At 49.4% G+C, this 15947-nt stretch overlaps 2 protein-coding genes across 2 annotated transcripts in view; one reads left to right on the top strand and one right to left on the bottom strand.

Moving 5' to 3' along the window:
- Positions 1-202: 202 nt before the first annotated feature.
- Positions 203-6523, bottom strand: TMEM199 (transmembrane protein 199). Its single transcript, XM_023183830.2, has 6 exons — positions 6251-6523; positions 5150-5223; positions 4427-4516; positions 3326-3368; positions 3048-3160; positions 203-2740 (listed from the first exon to the last, which is right to left on the bottom strand). The coding sequence occupies exons 1-6, from the start codon at positions 6459-6461 to the stop codon at positions 2645-2647; spliced, it is 627 nt and encodes a 208-aa protein (XP_023039598.1). The 5' UTR covers positions 6462-6523; the 3' UTR covers positions 203-2644.
- POLDIP2 (DNA polymerase delta interacting protein 2) overlaps positions 6522-15947 on the top strand; it is an 11287-nt gene continuing 1861 nt past the window's right edge. Inside the window, exons 1-10 of the mRNA XM_023183823.2 lie at positions 6522-6823; positions 8242-8323; positions 9507-9604; positions 10301-10397; positions 10566-10641; positions 10860-10967; positions 12663-12799; positions 13667-13693; positions 13896-14021; positions 15277-15356. Of these exons, the coding sequence (XP_023039591.2) occupies positions 6663-6823; positions 8242-8323; positions 9507-9604; positions 10301-10397; positions 10566-10641; positions 10860-10967; positions 12663-12799; positions 13667-13693; positions 13896-14021; positions 15277-15356 (992 nt within the window). The 5' untranslated portion in view covers positions 6522-6662. The remainder of the gene's footprint in view (positions 6824-8241; positions 8324-9506; positions 9605-10300; positions 10398-10565; positions 10642-10859; positions 10968-12662; positions 12800-13666; positions 13694-13895; positions 14022-15276; positions 15357-15947) is intronic.

The following is a 15947-nucleotide window of genomic DNA, read 5'->3' as shown; positions in this document are numbered from 1 at the left end:
TCTCCTGAGGTCTCTCCAGGCCATTACCTTGCCAACTGCTAAGTGAGGTAGGAGAGAATGCTACTCCTCATCTAGACTGCTGGAGTCACCTTCTTTATGGGTCAGGGCCACCTCTCCTGACCGTCGACCACCTGGACAAATTAATCAGAACTACGGATGTGAAGAGGGAGTGGCATTAAAGTAATAAAGCAAAGACAGGAAGTTGGGGCTTATGTTGATTTAATTTTCACAAAGATCAGATTGGCTGCCCTCTGACGTGGGGCCGTAGAGACACCTGACAGATATGGGATGAGGCGGGTGCAGCAGCATTGGGTTTTGGTATCACCGTCATCTGTAATACCAACTAATCTCCAAATAAAACCCAAACTCTGTACCTTAATCTGGATTGTTGTGCTCTGCAAATGAACGGGGACGAGGGCCGTTTGCCATGGAAATTTATCTCCATCACCTAATCCCAAAATGGGGCCAGGTTCCACACAGATTCTTGGTGGGAGGTATTACCCAGGCTTCTGCTGGGATTAGAGGGATAGTTAATTGAAGGGTTTAAGGCTCTGACTGACAAGACCCTGGGGGAGATGAGCGCCTCTGCTGGCAGCCCCTGCTCCTAGTCCCACTGAGTCTAGGACATTCCAGTTACCTCCACCTCCGGAGCTGCTCTGCTTCGGAGAGAAAACCATGGTATCTGTGGTCTGCACTGGATTCAAATCCTGACTCCGCTATGTAACCGTGGTAACTCTGGAACTCTATGTGACTAAAAAATGGGGATACTTGTTTGCTCTCTGTTTGAGGTATAAGAAATAATGTAGGTAAAGGGCTTCACATGGTATGTGACACATTGTAAAAACTCAGTAAATCCTAGTTTCCTCTCCAGACAGGCCCTGAGAAACTGGGAAGGCCCCAGACTTTTTGTTCTTCCCACCTGCCAAGCAGTCCCTGGACCCAGAGTGCATTAGAGAAAGCATGGCATAGTTGAGGCAGGAGTGGCTAGGAGATGAGAGAGCTCCCTTCTACATGCTAAGAACTGGAGGACAGGGCATTTGGTTCTCCCCTCCCCCTGCCCCCTGCTTTTTTACTGAGACAAGGTCTCATTCTGTCATCCAGGCTAGAGTGCAATAGCATGAGCTTGGCTTACTCAACTTACTGCAACCTCCGCCTCCCGGGCTCAAGGGATCCTCCCACCTTAGCCTCCTGAGTAGCTGGGACTACAGGCGTGTGCTACCATGTCAGCTAATGTTTGAATTTTTTTGCAGAGATGGGAATTGGCTTTCGCCATGTTGCCCAGGCTGGTCTTGAACTCCTGACCTCAAGCAATCCTCCTACCTTGATCTCCCAAAGTGCTAGGATTACAGGCACGTACCACTACGCCTGGCTAATTTTTTTGTATTTTTAGTAAAGATGGGGTTTCACTATGTTGGCCATGCTGGTCTTGAACTCCCAACCTCAAGTGATCCACCCGCCTCAGCCTCCCAAAATGCTAGGATTACAGGTGTTAGCCACCTCACCCGGCCCAGTGTAGCTTTTTAACACAAATTTTATATAGTTCAGGTTACTGGAAACACTGCAAAATGCCACCTAGTTTGTCTTCTCACAGCTGACACTTCTTCCAACTAACAGAAACTGGCAAACATTGTAGAGGAAGTGTCCACTGAGCAAATGAGTATGTAATTTATTAAAACAGAAAAGTGCTTTGGAAAAAAAAAAAGAGAGAACAGGAGTACATACAGTGAACCAAAAAGAGTGTACCATGAGGAGCAGACCCTGAACAGTTAGAACTATTAGAACTATGGAAATCGCTGTGCTTTGTGTTGTCACAGGAGTTAAAATAGAAATACCGTGGATACAATAAATATTTACTGGATAAATAACTAAGCCTGATACCCTTTTCAGTGCGTTATACAGACCCTATCATCACACCACTTATCTAAGCTCTCAGAAGTTAAACATTACAAGACTTCAGGACAACATAGCCGTCTTCGGTTCCATTTAACAAAGGAAGGACCACAGCCGGTCATTTGATCTCCATGAGTCTGTCTTATCTTCTGGAAAAGGGGCCTAATACCATTTCCTTTTGCAAAAAGGTAGCTGCCTTGCTTCCAGTTTTACCATCCTACAGCAACCCATCTTTCTCTTATTTGATGTCTCTGATCAGCTCCTCTTCCAGCACAAACTGGAGAAAGGGGATCCTTTCTGTTTTCTTGGAGGCTTCTGAACTCAATTACAGGTCTGCATTAAAAATGTCTGGAGAAAGCTGGTGATCAGTTTGTACATATGAACAAATTCAAGGCAGTATGGTCTACTTCTGGGAAGGCCTGGATTCCATCTGCTCCTGAAGGAAAAACCCTAGTCCTAGCAGTGTCTAGAATGGACTGGAGAAGGCAGATGGGTACTGGATTCAGGAAGAGGTACTGATAGACCAAGACCAGTTCTTGCCGTTTTAAAGATGTGTTATCTCAATCTCCTCCAATGCTCCCTTTGGAAACTCACAGAACACAGGGCTCCCCACAGAAACAGCAGCTGGCCTGGGCTGGTCTTCTGACTAACTGGAGCTGAATACAAAAAGTCTGATGGGTTGACTGAGTCGGTGACTGGCAATTGGAGCCTGAAGCCCCCAAAGTCTTCTCTAGACTTGAAGATGAAGCACCAGTTACAGTTCTCCCAGCTCGCCTTCCATTGCCCGCACCATGACATACAGCTCAGCCAGACCCACCACTGAGGCGACGATCAATGCAGCTAGCACCCGCTGGAGATGGGGAGAACCAGGCTTAAGGGATGCAGGCCAACAATGAGCTCTGTACCCGAGCACCTTAAATGAGGATGGAGAGCCCCCAATCCCCTTCTAAGTTGGGGGAGGGGAAGAAAGAGAATGTGGCTTCTCCTGGGTTTATTACCTAACCTCCCGTGACTGCTGGAAAGCTCTAATGCTCCCCTTGTTCATGGCATAAATATCTGTTCAATTCATAACCTGTGCAAGGCACTTTCACATACGTCCTCCCTTACCCACTAACACCCCTACCTGGGGCACCCTGCCCTGCTGAGTGCCTACTCACCGAGGCCATTTCTGTGAAGACATACTGGCTTCCAAGGTAAGTGCAGACGAAGGCAGCTACCACCGTGACAATGAAATTGAAGATGGTGATGACTAGAGCCTTCAATGATCTCACTTTGGGGAGGAGCCAGAGAGGGAACCTTTAGTTCAACATTCTCTAGGAGGCGCTCTTATCTCATGGCTGCCTCCCCCCACCAACTGGGTTCCAGTCAAACAAGCCTGAGTGTCATGACCCATCTCAGGAAGAGGCTTTAGAAGCCTGATCTCCTAGTACCTCACCTTGCTTTCCCAGGTCGCTGAGAGTCCCACCACGCCTTGAATCCTGGGAAAAAGACAAAGCAGATGATTCAGAATAGAAGCAGCTCAGAGAGCATCCATTGTCAGTCTGGGCTCAGCCCTCTCTATTCCCCAACACATTAACTGCCTTCTCCAGGGATTCTTTTGTTTGGAACCACTTTGACTCTTTTCTGCACCACAGAGCAAGCATTTTGGAGAGAGGACACAGGCTGCCAGTACCCATCCACTCTCCTGTTCCCGGGTAGGAGCATACCATAGAATAGTAGGGAGCCCTGTCAGAAGACAGGCTCCAATGGCTGGGCACAGTGGCTCACCTTGTAATCCCAGCACTTTGGGAGCCCGAGGCAGGAGGATCACCTGAGTTTGGGAGTTCAAGACCAGCCTGGCCAATGTGGTCTCTACTAAAAGAGACCTCGCTTAAACCTCGGAGGCAGAGGCTGCAGTGAGCAGAGATCCTGCCACTGCCCTCCAGCCTGGGGGACAGAGCGAGACTCCATCTCAAAAAGATAAAAAAAAAAGAAAAAAAAAAAAAGCCCCCCAAGCCCCTTTCCCCCCCCCCCCCCCTTTTTTTTTTTGAGACAGAGTCTTGCTCTTGTTGCTCAGGCTGGAGTGCAATGGTGCAGTGTTGGCTCACCGCAACCTCCGCCTCTTGGGTTCAAGTGATTCTCTTGCCTCAGCCTCCCAAGTAGCTGGGATTACAGGTGCCTGCCACCACGCCAGGCTAATTTTTGTATTTTTAGTAAAGACGGGGTTTCACCATGTTGGCCAGGCTGGTCGCGAACACCTGACCTCAAGTGATCCACGCACCTCAGCCTCCCAAAGTGCTAGGATTACAGGCGTGAGCCACCGCGCCTAGCTAACTCACTCCCACTTCTACGATGTTTAAAAATTGGTCACCATCTCAGCCCAGAGTCTCAGTGAATGAGATGGGAATTGCGTTGAGTTTGTATGCAGAGCTCCTATGGTCCCTGAACAGTATAGAAACCAAGTGTCCATGTTTCTTCTAAACTCCATACCTTCTTGCAGTGCAGGGCCCTACTCTGAGGGGCTACCTAGTCCATGTACTGAAGAGCAGACCCTTACCTGACAAGTGACGTTGCGGGTGATCCGCTTATATTCCTCATTGGCCAGCTGTATCTTAATCTTCTCCAGCCGGGCAACTAGTTCTGGGTTCTGAAGCAGAAAAATCAAATGAGAAGAATGACATTCCCAACTTGTTAGAAAGTACATCATAAGCCGGGCGCGGTGGCTCAAGCCTGTAATCCCAGCACTTTGGGAGGCCGAGACGGGCGGATCACAAGGTCAGGAGATCGAGACCATCCTGGCTAACACGGTGAAACCCCGTCTCTACTAAAAAATACAAAAAACTAGCCGGGCGAGGTGGCGGGCGCCTATAGTCCCAGCTACTCGGGAGGCGGAGGCAGGAGAATGGCGTGAACCCGGGAGACGGAGCTTGCAGTGAGCTGAGATCCGGCCACTGCACTCCAGCCCGGGCGACAGAGCAAGACTCCGTCTCAAAAAAAAAAAAAAAAAATAGAAACTACATCATAATCATTGGTTCCAAGGGAAAAGCACTGCTAAAGTTATCAGGAGACTCACATACTAGTTAGTTCTAACTCCAATGCTTTGAAACTTTTTTTTTTTAATCTCAATTTTCCAAACAGTTGATAGGGAGGACAATATCTGGTTCTCCCAGATCCCAAAGATTTCAAAAACAAATTTTCAAGCCTGAAAGTTGATTTATAAGTTCAGTGGATAAGCCCAACTCAGTCAATAACCACTCCCACAAATGTATCTCTTACGTACCCGTGGAGGCTTCACAACCTCTGGGAGATAGATTTCACTGCCTTCTAGGAGCTCATGGAGGAATAGTTTGGAATCTGAGAAGAAAAGGTTTCACAAACGCAATGATCCACAGAGCTAAGGTTGAAGGGTTAAGATCAAGAGGGGTCTAGCCCTTCTTTCTACCAAAATAAAACAGGGCCATCTCTACATTAATCCACTTCCAGGATCATTTTCAACTGAAAAGAATTTTGGATAATTCCATATGGGTATCTCCCAGTGCTGCGCAGCTGACTTTAGCTGTCAGCTCTCAATTATCCTGCCAGTGTTACAACTAACACGTAAGCCATTTACTTGTGCCTTTGGGTTAGATCATTTCTGTGGCCACAATAGCTCTTCCCTAAATAGGTTTAGCTCACAGTGATGCTAAATGCTCAGAGGACACTAATACTAGGCAATCTCTTTCTAAGGTCCTTTCTAGTTCTAATAATTGAGCAGTCTACCCTTTGCACTTCTGGCTAGTCTATGCTACTTCTGGCAAAATAACTTATGTGCTAGTTTGCCCTATTCCTTTCCTTTACATATAAGGGAACTGAGGCCCAGCGAAGAGAAATGACTCCTTCAGAGGATTAGTGACAGAGCTAGGACCGGAACTCGCATGCTACTCCCAGGCCAGATCTTTCAACACAACTTCTGTCATCTTATATCAAAAACAAAACAGAACAAAGTATAGATTTCACCACTCTTGCTTCTGAGGTGGAAAGAAATCCGGATTCCTACAAGCTCACTATGCTAAGCTGATTCCTAAAGTGTAGAAAAAGGAAAAGACAGAACCTGTGATACTTATATTTAGTAAAAACCTAGACTTTCTCAAGGGTGAATTGGGCCTACGTGCGCCTGGAAGTGAAGAGGGGGCTCTCAAAAGAGCAAAAAACTGCACAAGCAAATGTCATCCACGAGAAATTCCCATGGGAGTTAAGAAAGTGGGTGGCCCTGGGATTTATGGGGTGACTCTTCGCTGGTATAGATGAGTGCTCCGTAGAAGAAGGGGAATGATGGGAAAAGACCTCAGGAGCGAATCGATCTGGAAACAAGGAGGCGACCCCGGACTGGAGAAAGGCTCACCTCTTTCTCTCAGGTGATGGTGCAGATCCCGTATGAGACGGAAAGAAACCAAGCGTTGGGGGCCACTGGAGCTATCACCGCCTGTGTGCTTCTTTCCCAGCGCGGCCTCAAGCTCGGCCCGCAGCTTTCGGGGTAGCTGCTCTGGCTCCAGCTCCCCGCCGGGGCCCAAAGCGCGCACCAATCGCTCGCCCGCAAGCAAAGAAGACGCCATATCTAGCCGACACTCCAGTCAGGTGACCCCAACCCGGACTTCCGCCCGCCGCGCGCCGGAAGTAGCTCTGAGCTCCGGGGTGGGACCAAGCGGGCCAAGAGGGCCGGGACGCCGCGCGGGGCAGTGTGGGACGGGGGCGGAACGCCGCCCGGCCGCCGGTAGGGCTCTGTGTCAGCAGCCGGGCGGGCGCTTGGGCGGGACATGGCAACCTGTGCAGCCCGGCGGGCCCTGACCGTGGGAAGCCGCTGGTGGTCCCGGTCGCTGACTGGGGCCCGGTGGCCGAGGCCGCTCTGTGCGGCGGCTGGAGCTGGGGCCTTCTCGCCAGCGGCGACCACGACGACGCGGAGGCACCTCTCGTCCCGGTGAGGGACGGAGCCAGGGGGCGCGAGGACTGGGCCTGGAGCCCAGGGAGCGTGTTCCTGGCCAGTGCGGAGGCCAGGGGCCCGGGCCTGCTGAGAGTGACTGGAGTTTGACCCGGGAGAGGTTCCCGAGCAGGGAGCCGACCTGCGCTGTCTGGGACATGTGCCAGGAGCAGGGAAGCCAGCGCGGCCCAGAGCCCTGGTTGTACAGGGCTGGCCCTGAGGGGGAACATTTTACCCTCCCCGAGTGAATCCTACTTCCCCGGCTGGGGTCCCCAGCACCGCTGTCAGAGGGCACCTTTTTAATTCAGCCCTAGGGCTTTGGCTGGAACCCTCAGCCTTTGGATTCAGATAAGGTCTCCCTCAGAAAGATGCTACAGGTGGGAAACGAGACTCTTGGGTGGGGACCCTCGTAGGCTCCAGGTTTCTACGTGACTGGGGAGATCGATTTTCTCTATGTGACTTGGGGAAGGGGGTTTGAGGCCAAGGGGGTGGTGTGGAAACTCTCCGCGGATGGGATAGGCGGATCAAACGGGCTGGTGGATCAGTGGGAGGAAGCATAAAGTTCACATCTTCAAAACAGTAAAAACAGCCTTTATTTGAAGGGCCCCTAGAAAGAGCAGCCCTGTTCAGAGTGGTGACTGACGGTGCTGACCTTTTAGTGGCTGATATTAGACACTGACACTGGGGAGAGATGATAGCTATTTGCAATTTAAGACCCCTGTGAGAATATGAACAAAAACGATATTGAGAGAGGCTAGGTGCAGTAGGAAAGCTAGAGATGTTTAAGCTTTTCAAGGGCAATATAAGGGCTACAGGTTAGAGGGGGAGATGGACATGGAATCATAATACAGGACAAATATTTTTTGAGCAGCTCTTCTACACTAGGCTCTGAGGGGGCAGTACCAGCTAATCAGACTCAGACATTGCTCCCAGGGAATTTACAGTATTTAATAAAGATAAGACATGAACACAACTGAAGTGTAAAGTGGGCAGGATATTGCTTGATGACTTGTGATTTAGGAAATGTAAGAAAAGAAGAAAAAAAGATATACCCCTTCTTAAAAAATTGAAAAAGTGATGAGCAAGACAGTTAAAGTGCTGTGGGAGGTCAGGAGCGTGGGTTAGGGAAGAAACAAGGGCAGGGGTACATTTGAGCAGAGTGTGAGGGCATGATATGACGAATGCCTCGTGAAGAGAGAAGACAGTAATATGGGAGCGGTCACATCTAACACTGGGAGACTGGGGAGGTTTTCACCAAGGAGGAGGAAAGCCTTTCCTGCTCCGGCTGGCCCCACTACCCCAAACCCTTCTCTGCTATCATCACCGTGGCCCCTCAGTATCCTAGGAGCTTTTTCTGGTGGATGAGTACCATTACCTTCTCAGCTTTTCTGTTGCTTGTTCTTTTGCTTCCTACTCAGAAATCGACCAGAGGGCAAAGTGTTGGAGACAGTTGGTGTGTTTGAGGTGCCAAAACAGAATGGAAAATATGAGACCGGTCAGGTGAGTATTGAGCTGGGTCATCTTTCATTTTCATAGAGTGCTCTGCTTCTGAAAGAAATCAGATTAGGTCACAGGCCGCATGGTATGGTTTTCCATTCATTCCTCATTGATGTTTGGTGCCAGACCAGATTCAAATTTTTATTTATTTTTTATTTTTTTTTGTGAGACAGAGTTTCGGTCTTGTTGCCCAGGCTGGCGTGCAATGGCAAGGTCTCGGCTTACCACAACCCTCACCTCCCGGGTTGAAGTGATTCTCCTGTCTCAGCCTCCCAAGTAGCTGGGATTACAGGCATGCACCACCACGCCCAGCTAATTTTGTATTTTTAGTGGAGATGGGTTTACTCTATGCTGGTCAGGCTGGTCTCGAGCTCCCGACCTCAGGTGATCCGCCTGCATTGGCCTCCCAAAGTCTTGGGATTACAGGCGTGAACCACCACACCCAGCCCAGAATCAAAGTTTTATAGGTATGGTTTCTGTTCTCCTAATTTGAATGCACTTAATGTGTCAGTGGGTTCTCTTTCCAAGTTAGTGTGGACAGGGATGGTGTGGACTATAGTGAGGTTTAGCCAAGTTGCTGAAGATTTCTCTAACATAGTGGATGGTGGGAAGCCAGTGGAGGGAGCTTTCAGAAAAGTAAACCTTTGATGCTTTGCTGTATTGACTTTAGTGTGGTAAACTCTCGATGTGTGGTTCTTTTTCTATATCAGCTTTGTTCTGGGTCCACTGGGATAGATTTAGGCCCTTCTAGCATATCATAAGTTAAGGAAGACTTTTTGTTTGTTCAACATTTTATTTTTCTGTGTGCCTACAATAGACCAGGCATTGTGCATTAGGGTTAAATCAGAAAGCAAAGTAGACATGATTCCTACCATTGTGGAGTTTCTAGTCTAGAAAAGAATGAATGATTTGCAAATGGCCAATAGCTGTACATTGTGCTAAGTGGAAGGGAGGTCAGGGAAGGCTTCCTGGAGGCCTAAGCATACCTAAAGGATGAGTAGAGTCAGCCAGGTAAAGAAGAAATAAGAGTGTTCCAGCCATTGGTCTGGTTGATCACAGACTTCAAGGAAAAAGGTAGCAAGACCTTGTGCTGGAGTTGCCTCCACCTGTGCTGCTTTGTGGTCTGGGGCCCACCTGGATGGATTTGCTGGACTGTAGACTCACTGAGGCCCCTCTCTCCTCCCAGCTTTTCCTTCATAGCATTTTCGGCTACCGAGGTGTTGTCCTGTTTCCCTGGCAGGCCAGACTATATGACCGGGATGTGGCTTCTGCAGCTCCAGAAAAGTACGTTTCCCTGTGGTTGTGCCTCACAGTATCCTCAGGAGGAGATAGCAGACATATGTAATTGGGGTACCAGGGGTGACGACAGCATCCTCCTGGGCCTTGGAAACAGCCCCAGAGTACTTCTCTGGGACTAAGACCCATGGAGACAAAAGTGCTGAGTGCCAGGGATAGTCTCAGTCAGAGAGTCCCTTTAGGCCTCCCCAGAATGCTTTCCTAAGCCACTCCTAATTTTCATTATGAGTACCACAGAGGGCATTTGGGGGACAAGTCTTCTTGATTTGTTGATGTTCAGCTGGAGTCTTTCCCTCAATCTCACATCATCCCTAGAATACATTAAAACAAAAGGTTCAGCTTGATTAAGTGATCACAGACAGTCCCTGGGATATAAGAAGACAAGAGTACTCTGGGCCCTGGGGACTGAGGTGGCAATTTGATTTTCTCTACATGGCCCCTTTCTTTTAAGAGGTATCCACATAGTCAGATGATGGCTCCATACCATGGTCTTCCATGCTGTATTATTTGCCCCAACTGAGGAGCAGCTGAGCTGAGGTGCTGCAGAATGGGTGTCCAGCTGGTGCTAAAAAGCTCCTTCAGATCAGGGACCAGCCTGTTTAGGTCAGGAGGGGTAGGGAGCTGAATCAGGTGCAGCTTCTATTTCTCGTGGGGTGATCTTGGCCTCCTTCTCCCACCCCATAGAACAGAGAACCCTGCTGGCCATGGCTCCAAGGAGGTGAAAGGCAAAACTCACACTTACTATCAGGTGCTGATTGATGCCCGTGACTGCCCACATATAGTAAGTAAGCAAAATGGCTGGGCCTGGGGGTCCTCTCCATGGAAAGTCCTGCATCTCGATGGGGACAAAGGGAGGGAAAGGGGTCAAACAGAGCCCAGGTCAGTCCTGGTCCCCAAGGCCTTGGACTGCACAGTGGCAAACAAAGCCCTGATTCACTTCTTGCCTTAGTCTCAGAGATCTCAGACAGAAGCTGTGACCTTCTTGGCTAACCATGATGACAGCCGGGCCCTCTATGCCATCCCAGGTGAGTAGTTAGCATTTGAATGGTATCTGTCAAGAAGGAGTCTGGTGTGTCTCAGGGCGAGGATCCTGATGTCCTGTCATCCACTGGGAGGGATTATGATGCCAGGGTATGATACCAGGGTTATCCCATACTGGGACAAGGCCAGTTAATGTCTCTTCTCAACCCCATTTCTCTCCTCTCCTGTGTGAGTTTCACTGTGTTTTGCATCTCTGTGCCAGGCTTGGACTATGTCAGCCATGAAGACATCCTCCCGTACACTTCCACTGATCAGGTTCCCATCCAACACGAACTCTTTGAAAGATTTCTTCTGTATGACCAGACAAAAGGTAATCTCTCTCAAGAAGGGGAGGTGGAATGGGAGGGCCTTTTCATCAAAGAATATCATAGAAATAATTCCAGGGCCGGGCACAGTGGCTCATTCCTGTAATCCCAGCACTTTGGGAGGCCCAGGCAGGTGGATCATCTGAGGTCAGGAGTTCGAGACTGGCCTGGCCAACCTGGTGAAACCCCCGTCTCTACTAAAAATACAAAAATTAGCTGGGCGTGGTGGCGGGCGCCTATAATCCCAGCTACTTGGGAGGCTGAGGCAGGAGAATCACTTGAACTCAGGAGGCAGAGGTTGCAGTGAGCCAAGATCATACCATTGCATTCCAGCCTGGGTGACAGAGCGAGGCTCTGTCTCAGATTAAAAAAAAAAAAAAAAAATGGGCCGGGTGCTGTGGCTCACACCTGTAATTTCAGCACTTTGGGAGGCTGATGTGGGCGGGTCAGTAGGTCAAGAGATGGAGGCCGGCTGGGCGTGGTGGCTCAAGCCTGTAATCCCAGCACTTTGGGAGGCCGAGACGGGCGGATCACGAGGTCAGGAGATCGAGACCATCCTGGCTAACACGGTGAAACCCCGTCTCTACTAAAAATACAAAAAAAAATGAGCCGGGTGAGGTGGTGGGCACCTGTAATCCCACCTACTCAGGAGGCTGAGGCAGGAGAATGGCGTGAACCCGGGAGGCAGAGCTTGCAGTGAGCTGAGATCCGGCCACTGCACTCCAGCCTGGGCGACAGAGCAAGACCCTTTCTGAAAAAAAAAAAAAAAAAAAAGAGATCGAGACCATCCTGGCCAATATGGTGAAACCCTGTATCTACTAAAAATATAAAAATTAGCTGGGTGTGGTGGTGTGCATCTGTGGTCTGAGCTACTTGGGAGGCTGAGGCTGGAGAATTGCTTGAACCCAGGAGGCGGAGGTTGCAGTGAGCCAAGATCGCGCCACTGCACTCCAGCCTGGCGACAGAGAGCAAGACTCCATCTCAAAAAGAAAAGAAGTAATTCCAAAGCTCTATTTCCACAACCCTTTTCAACCTCCTGTTAGACTTGTCATGCCTCATAGGTGTCATACCTGATAGATGGCAGTTATTTTCTTTTTTTTTTGTTTGTTTGTTTTTTTTTTTTGAGACGGAGTTTCGCTCTGTCGCCCGGGCTGGAGTGCAGTGACCGGATCTCAGCTCACTGCAAGCTCCGCCTCCCAGGTTTACGCTATTCTCCTGCCTCAGCCTCCCGAGTAGCTGGGACTACAGGCACCCGCCACCTCGCCTGGCTAGTTTTTTGTATTTTTTAGTAGAGATGGGGTTTCACCGTGTTAGCCAGGATGGTCTCGATCTCCTGACCTCGTGATCCGCCCGTCTCGGCCTCCCAAAGTGCTGGGATTACAGGCTTGAGCCACCGCGCCCGGCCATGGCAGTTATTTTCTTATAGATATGGAAACTGAGGATCAGGGATGATGACAAGGGACTCAAGGTTGTTAGCAGCAGAGTGAGGGCTGAAAACCAGGGCTTTTAACTCCCAGGAGCTAGGTACACTAGCTCCTCAGGGCTTATTCTTGGTAGCAGTCCTGTGCCTTCTTCCAGCCTGTACTTTTGCTTCGTGTATGAGCATCCTGTTTGCCTGGGCCACTACTAGGAAGGGTTTTCTAGGAGGGGCAATCGCACTGGACTGTTGGCTTGGACTAACCAATTGTATCTTGCTCCAGCACCTCCTTTTGTGGCTCGGGAGACACTAAGGGCCTGGCAAGAGAAGAATCATCCCTGGCTGGAGCTCTCTGATGTTCATCGGGAAACAACTGAGAACATACGTGTCACTGTCATCCCCTTCTACATGGGCATGAGGGTATGTGGCCAGCCTGGACCCCTTCTAGCAGGGGTAGGCCTCAAGGTATATGGTGTCCTTAAGGTGACTGCTGGGGGAGGGGAGTCTAAAGGTAAACCATGTCCCTGTGGTTCTGCTCCCAAGTGGTGGCATGTGTTGGTGGGGTTGAGTAGCCTCTAGACAGTGGCTGACACCAAGACCTAGAGCAGGCAGGGAAACCCATAGGTCCCAGGAAGGAATCCTTTATCCTGTCTCTTCCCTCTTGCTCAAAGGGAGCCATGTTTATGAAGAATATACACATAATTATTTAAAGCAGTGTAGGTATAACACTTTACACGTTGTAGACACTTACACATTGCCTGGGTGTAAGCATGTGCAGTGGTAGGGGCCGCCCAACTCCACAGACAGAAGCTATAGGTCAGAAAAGTGTGATAGTCATTGCATGTTTGGATACAAATATAAATGAAACACCGTTCCTGTCTTTCAGGACCTCATAGTAGTGGAGGAGGCCAACTTAAAGTATTATAGTAAGGGACAGTAGTGGGAGACAGGAGGAGGACAGGGGCCCAAGGTAGCAAGGATAGGGGGCAGGGCTGGCCAGGAGGACAGTGAAAAAGGTAAGAGTCCTGTAGCTGATTTCTGTTGGCATCCAGCTCTGTTGGCGATCTTGAAGGGATGAAGAGTGGGGAGGCCAGGAGCGGATACAAGGATGTTGCCTCCCTGTGGGTGTGTAGGCCATGGTTCAGCTATCATCCTTATCTCACCGATACTCTCAATTTGGTCTGTCTACAACCTTCCTGGAATACATCAACTGCATTGGAGAGATGTTGATTGGAACACACTTGGTCTTGCCCTGTGGGACTTAAATTCTTTTTATTTTCTCCCTAGGAAGCCCAGAATTCCCACGTGTACTGGGTGAGTGGCACTGTCTGGGAGAAGGGGAGCTTGTGGGGTGTGCCTGGGGGTCAGGGTGGAGGTAGGGGAGCTCACCTTCTGGCGGGAGCGGAACCTGTGCAGTGCATGTGTCAGCTTTGTTGACTTTTGCTTTGCACATAATTCTGAGGAGGGTTACCCAAAGTTTATTCTTTTTAAACTCCCTCTCCCACATCCCCTTCAGTGGCGCTACTGTATCCGTTTGGAGAACCTTGACAGTGACGTGGTACAGCTCCGGGAGCGGCACTGGAGGATATTCAGTCTCTCCGGCACCTTGGAGACAGTGCGAGGCCGAGGGGTAGTGGGCAGGGTGAGCATCCCTGGTCTAGTAATTCTGGTCCCGTGCAGCAAGCCTGGGGGCTTAGTGCAAGGCTTCCTTCTCCTTTGTGGTTATAGACAGAGGCTCACTTTGTGAACACATTGTATTGTTTTGGGTTAGAAATCTTAACCCCATGAGATAGGTTTCTTAAAAACCCATTTCGTAGATGAAGAGAGTGAGACTGAGACGTTAAATAACTAGCCCATGGTCCCATAACTAGTAGTGGCAGGGCCTGGATTTAAACCCAAGTGAGTCTGAAGTCAAAACTTGTATAGTTTTTAAAACTGGTGTAGTGTCTTTTAAAAACTGAAATTTGAATGTTGTTAGGTGGGGCACGCACCCCCACCACTCGCTGTGATCTTGCCTCTTTGCCCCTTTACATGTTTACATCCTCTGCTGGTCCTTGAAGAGATCTGATTTTATAATCCCTGCCTACCCAACCCCGTCTCCTGAGAAATAAAGTCACAAGCAGTACTGGTGTCAGGGGCGACATTCAACAAGCATTTATCAAATTCAGCGGGGATTGGGGAGGTAGGTGGTAAAGTGAATAAGAACAGGGCTTTAGATTTAGCTAGTCACTTCAAATTCCAGCTGAGTTATATATTCACTGCATAACTTTGAGCAAGTTATTTAACCAAAATTTTAGTTCCTTACTGCTAAAATGTGGATCACACCAATTACCTTATGATCACTAGGAGAATTAAAGCAGCAGAGGTTTGCAGAGTACCTGCTGTGGTGCCTGGCACTTAGCACGCATGAATGGACACTGGAGGGGATATCTCCACAGTAGGTCCTTCGTTTTTAGAGACAGGGTCTCACTGTGTCACCCAGGCTGGAGTGCAGCAGTGTGACCATAGTTTACTTTCCTGGGCTCAAGCAATCCTCTGCTTCAGCTTCTTGAGTAGCAAGGCTACAGGCACACACCACTATGCCTGGTTAATTAAAAACTTTTTTGTGTGTGTAGAGATGGGGTCTCACTGTGTTCCCCAGGCTGCAGAGGAGATCCTTTGCCCAGTGCCCTCTGACATTCAGTCTGAGATATCTTTCCAGAGCCAGCATAAAAGGCCCAGGCCAAATGGTCATGCTGTGGGAGGAGGTACTAGCAGGCAGCGTTATCATGTTGTGGGATGCCTGCTATGGTGGGGGACATCCAGTCTTGATGAACTGGCAGTCAGCATGTAACCCTGGGGTGCAGGAAACACGTCCTTGGGGCTTGGCCTGACCCATTTTGCCTAAACCCTTACAGGAACCGGTGTTATCCAAGGAGCAGCCCGCGTTCCAGTATAGCAGCCACGTCTCGCTGCAGGCTTCCAGTGGGCACATGTGGTGAGTGAGTGTGCACAGCAGTAGGGACCACCCAGCTCCACAAACAGAAGCTGTAGGTCAAAACAGTGAGAGCTTAGAGCTTGCCATTAACTCTGGGCCAAGTTACATTCTTAGAGGGAGGCTTATCTGCTATTTATTGTTGTGTGTGACTTGTCTGATTTTCTCTTACTGCCTGTTTCCCAGTTCCCTATGATTTGTGGACTGAGGTCTTAGGCCAAAGAGGTCTGGTGATTTGATGCTGCAGAGTTTCTCATATAGTTGGGTTTTTCCCTTTGTGTTTCACTCCTTAGCCTGAAAATGCAGTTGGGTAGCTTATGCAGTATGTATCTAAAGGCCAGAATCTGGACAGCTGTGTTTTTTTTTTTTTTTTTTTTTTTGGAGACGGAGTTTCACTTGTTGCCCAGACTGGAGTGCAACGGCGCAGTCTCGGCCCGCTGCAACCTCCATCTCCCGGGTTCAAGCCATTCTCCTGCCTTAACCTCCCAAGTAGCTGGGATTACAGGCATGGGCCACCACGTCCGGCTAATTTTGTATTTTTAGTAGAGACGGGGTTTCTCCACGTTGGTCAGACTGGTCTCGAACTCGACCTCA

Source organism: Piliocolobus tephrosceles, chromosome 16 (assembly GCF_002776525.5).
Source record: "Piliocolobus tephrosceles isolate RC106 chromosome 16, ASM277652v3, whole genome shotgun sequence".
Classification (NCBI taxonomy): domain Eukaryota; kingdom Metazoa; phylum Chordata; class Mammalia; order Primates; family Cercopithecidae; genus Piliocolobus; species Piliocolobus tephrosceles.
This window is presented reverse-complemented; position numbering and strand designations above follow the sequence as displayed.